Source organism: Morone saxatilis, unplaced genomic scaffold (genome assembly GCF_004916995.1).
Source record: "Morone saxatilis isolate NCDOM2014 unplaced genomic scaffold, NCSU_SB_2.0 Contig12, whole genome shotgun sequence".
NCBI lineage: Eukaryota > Metazoa > Chordata > Actinopteri > Moronidae > Morone > Morone saxatilis.
This window is the reverse complement of record NW_023339674.1, coordinates 1461268-1465183: the sequence shown is the minus strand read 5'-3', so window position 1 is coordinate 1465183 and position 3916 is coordinate 1461268. Positions and strand designations below refer to the sequence as shown.

Sequence of the window (3916 nt, the reverse complement as noted above, 5' to 3'; positions counted from 1 at the left end):
TGATCCCCGGGGGGAATTTGTTTGTTACAGTTGCTCAAGGTGCTCACATGATGTTAAAGAATATAAATTATAATTATATTACAATATCACACAACACAATATATATAGAATATATAAACTAGGTAAAAAATAAGAGCCTAATCTTTTTGTTTGTGATTGAGGAGTTTAAGATGTTTAGTAATTTGCTTAAAACAAGAGAAATTTGAATTAAATTCTTAAAAATGTCTTGTTTTACGTTTTAATGAGTCTTTTTATTGGAGTTTAGTGCAGTTATGAATGTGTGTTGCTGCAGGAGGTGGCGAGGTCAGGGGGGTGAACGCGGGACAGGAGGGGGGAAGGACGGGAGAGGAGAGGGTGACCTGTGTGTGCACATGTGGCGGGTCGTTTTGCTTGAGTGGGCGGTTACAGGAGGAAAATCTGTGACCTCCCTCTGCCACCCCCACCCATAATATTTTCATTTGAACGAGTGACTGGGAATTTGCATCCTTGACTGGGTTCCCCGTGCTGTCCCTCCCCCTCCTCCTCCTCCTCACCCCTCCTCACCCCTCCTCACCTCCGTGCCCTGTCCCCAGATCAGTCGTCGTTGTGCGTGGGTGCGTTGGCACAGGCCGAGCTGGTACTGTAAAGGCCACCGAGGCAGAAGTAACGCAGAGACTTGGCAGATGCCGGCCTCCTTGTTTTTGCGTTCCTGCAGGATGGACGTGGCAGCTTCTGTCCTGCGTGGATTTTAGTTACGAGTGAGGAAGCAGCCAGACGGTTTCTGATGTTCTCCCCCCCAACCAGCATTCACCACCCCACTGCCCCCCCACACACTGAACACCACCACCAACCACAGATCTCCACGATCCCGCTGGAAAAAACCTGCTCTCACACTAACTTTTAACTTCTGAAAACTGTCTCTGATTCACATTATTTAAAGGATAAATGTACATACACACATACTGTATATAAATATATATGTATATCAATCATTGACACGTATAAACAGGGATGTTGCATCTCCATTTCCTCTCACTGTACAAAATTGAAGCCAAAATATCCAAAATATCCTGGATATGGCCGATCATCTCAAAGTCCACTGTTTTTTTATCCAAACCTCACGCTTCTTTTTCCGATCACTGGAGACTATTTCTGTGTTTTAAGTGTTTCAGCAATAAAGCCGTAAACAGATTCAAATTAAAGCAGATAAGTTTGAAGGAGCCGTTGCCATAAACAGATCAAACCCCATCAGACATCATTCAGTAATGTTTCCAGCAATAAAGGTGAAAAACTACAGTTTAAAACAAAAATGAAGCAAAAATCTTCAAATAACTAATTTAATCTTTGGGGGGAAATGTATTTGATGACCTGGTAGAGATGTTTTTCTTTCACGGAGCTGTCTTGTGGACAAAAGGACTCTTTTGGAAAACTGAGTAGAACAAACTAAAGTGTAAACTGATTCTCACACGTTGAACCATCTGAAGTCCAGAAGAGTGAAATCCACTAAAACTAATCTCAAATTGTTTTTAGTTTACAGTGAACACATTATAATTTTTTTTTTTTTCCAGGAACGCCGGGTTGGAGGTGGACTCTGGTGCTCGCAGGGTGATCTCCAGCATGACCTTGGAGGCCAAGGACCTGGACACCCCCACAAACCAGGTGTACTACTTCCTCAACACTGAGCCGCGCTTTGGCAAACTGCAGCTCAAGGTGAGAGCTGAAGTCAGGGAGGAACTTATTTCCTGGTTTGACGCGCCGATAAAAACTGAGCTGGTCGCATTCAGGACGCGGGACGATGAATTGGGAATGAATTATTTTAGGCTTGTCTGTGTTGGAAAGACAACCATATTGTAAAGATGGTTGGATGACCACCCCTTCATCCTTCCCTCTTCTACTCCGCACTGTGTTTAAGAGGCTCCATTTTAAAGCTAGAGTGAAGATACTGTTATCATATGAAACTAAATGACCTAACGCAAACGTCGGTATCAACCATGACATGCTCGGATGTTGGGAAGCGGTCCAGAGCTAAATTTTGACAACTCTCCCCTTCACAGAAATGCTCTCTTTATGCTAATCCCCTGTAGTTTTGGGGAGAAATATTGTGCATGTAGTATAAATGTGTTATTTTAGTGTATTTGAATATTTCTGCATACTGGGATCCATAAACAGTGTTGGAACTGTATAATTTCATACATACTTCATGCCCCCCTTGTGTCAAAAGTCTGGAAACAACCCTGTACAAAAAACTTTATTGTTGGACTAAGACCTTCACAGCTGACTCTGATGAAGACCAATAAATAAAGTTCTATACCAGTGTAGTTTTGACCTCTTCAGACGTTTGTCTCTTCTCTGTGAACCTTTAACGAAGGTGAAGTTGTAGAAGTTTCTCTTTAAATAGTGTTTACAAAAGTTAAACATTTGTATTTTTTATTTAACTAATAATTAACTAATAATTAACTAATTTTGTAAAACTTTGTTTCCAACCAGTTTTGTTGTCTGAACATTACCGTTCCTGCTGTTTTTATTCCACCGCTCAGTGTTGTAATGGTTCTGTGATGGTGTTACTGGTCTGCAGACAGAGTCGGGTTGGACCGAGCTGTCGGCCGCTCAGAACTTCACTCAGGACGACGTGGAGATGAACCGTCTGTGGTATGCTCACACCGCCGCCGCCAACGCCACCGGCTTCAAAGGTCACGACAGCTTCCGCTTCACTCTCAGTGACCTGGACAACGAGAGTCCTCCTCAGAGCTTCTTCATCTCAGTCCACACCGTGCAGAGAGGTCAGAGGTCACGTTTACTGTTCTCTAACCACCCTAATCAGAAATTTATGGGCATTTATGGGCTCAGTTCACATTCTCCTCTACGTTTGGAGCCACTAACCCCTTCATCACACAAAGAAACGGGACTCTACCGTATGATGCTAAAGAGTTAGAGCTGGAAAGATTCTCAAACCTCCTCCGGTTGTGTTTCAAACAATCACATTTCTGTGGAAAAGTCTGTAAGTCATAATGAGAAACTTATTTTGATTCAGTATCTCCAAACACAGATCTTATCCACCCGAGATGAAGTGACTAAGCTTCCACTATATATATTGAATAGACCCAGGTCCCCATTAGAGGTCTGGTGTGGATTTTATAAAAGTTCTTTGGATGAATAAAACCTCTTAAAGCTTGAACAAGTTCTAAGCTGCTTAGATCACCAGCACAAATTTAAACTTTTGTCAGTGTGAAGCTGCTACACATCGTTAGATCAGATAGATTCTCCACAATGTAGTCCTTCAGTTCATTTTACAGAAACTATGAGCTCCAAAGAGTTTCATTAACATTAATCTGAGTTGTGAATATTTCTTCAGCGGCCGTAAAACCACATTTATGTTCAGTGTCATGGTGGTTGTCAAATTTGCTGAAGAAACCTCAGGACAAGCAGCAGTTGAAGAGTATTTCTATTTGTGCTGAGCAACAGTTTGTGCTGAAGGAATTAAACGCCGGTCCCCAATAAAGGCAGCGAGAATTCAGAGATTGAAGCAAATAAACAGGCACCACCACCACAAACATACCTTTATGGACAACTCCTGTAACTATGAATGTCTGAAAATGTGCTTCGTTCCTCTAAACAACATTCCTCTCACTCATCTCGACTTAAAGGACCAGTGTGCAGGATTACACATGGCGGACTCCGCCAGAAGAGGACTCGCTCCCTCTGTAAATAAAAACATCTCATTCTAAAGTAACAAAAAGAAAATACCAATATACAATATAACACATACCTACGGATATCATATTACCTTCCTGACTAGCTCAGACTGCTCAGGAAATGAAACACTGGACAACCAACAACGGGTCAAAAACAATAAGAAGGAGACACACCCTCTATGGTCCCTCTGTGGTCCCTGTGGCCGGTCCTGGTTCATGTATTATTGAGGGCCCCCCCCCCCCCC

The 3916-nt window shown here is 42.6% G+C and overlaps 1 protein-coding gene across 1 annotated transcript in view; it reads left to right on the top strand.

Moving 5' to 3' along the window:
* Nucleotides 1–3916, top strand: part of frem1b (Fras1 related extracellular matrix 1b) — a gene marked incomplete in the record, with an annotated part of 29323 nt that overhangs the window by 17471 nt on the left and 7936 nt on the right. The window contains 2 exon segments of the mRNA XM_035653538.1: nucleotides 1548–1689; nucleotides 2555–2766. Of these exon segments, the coding sequence (XP_035509431.1) occupies nucleotides 1548–1689; nucleotides 2555–2766 (354 nt within the window).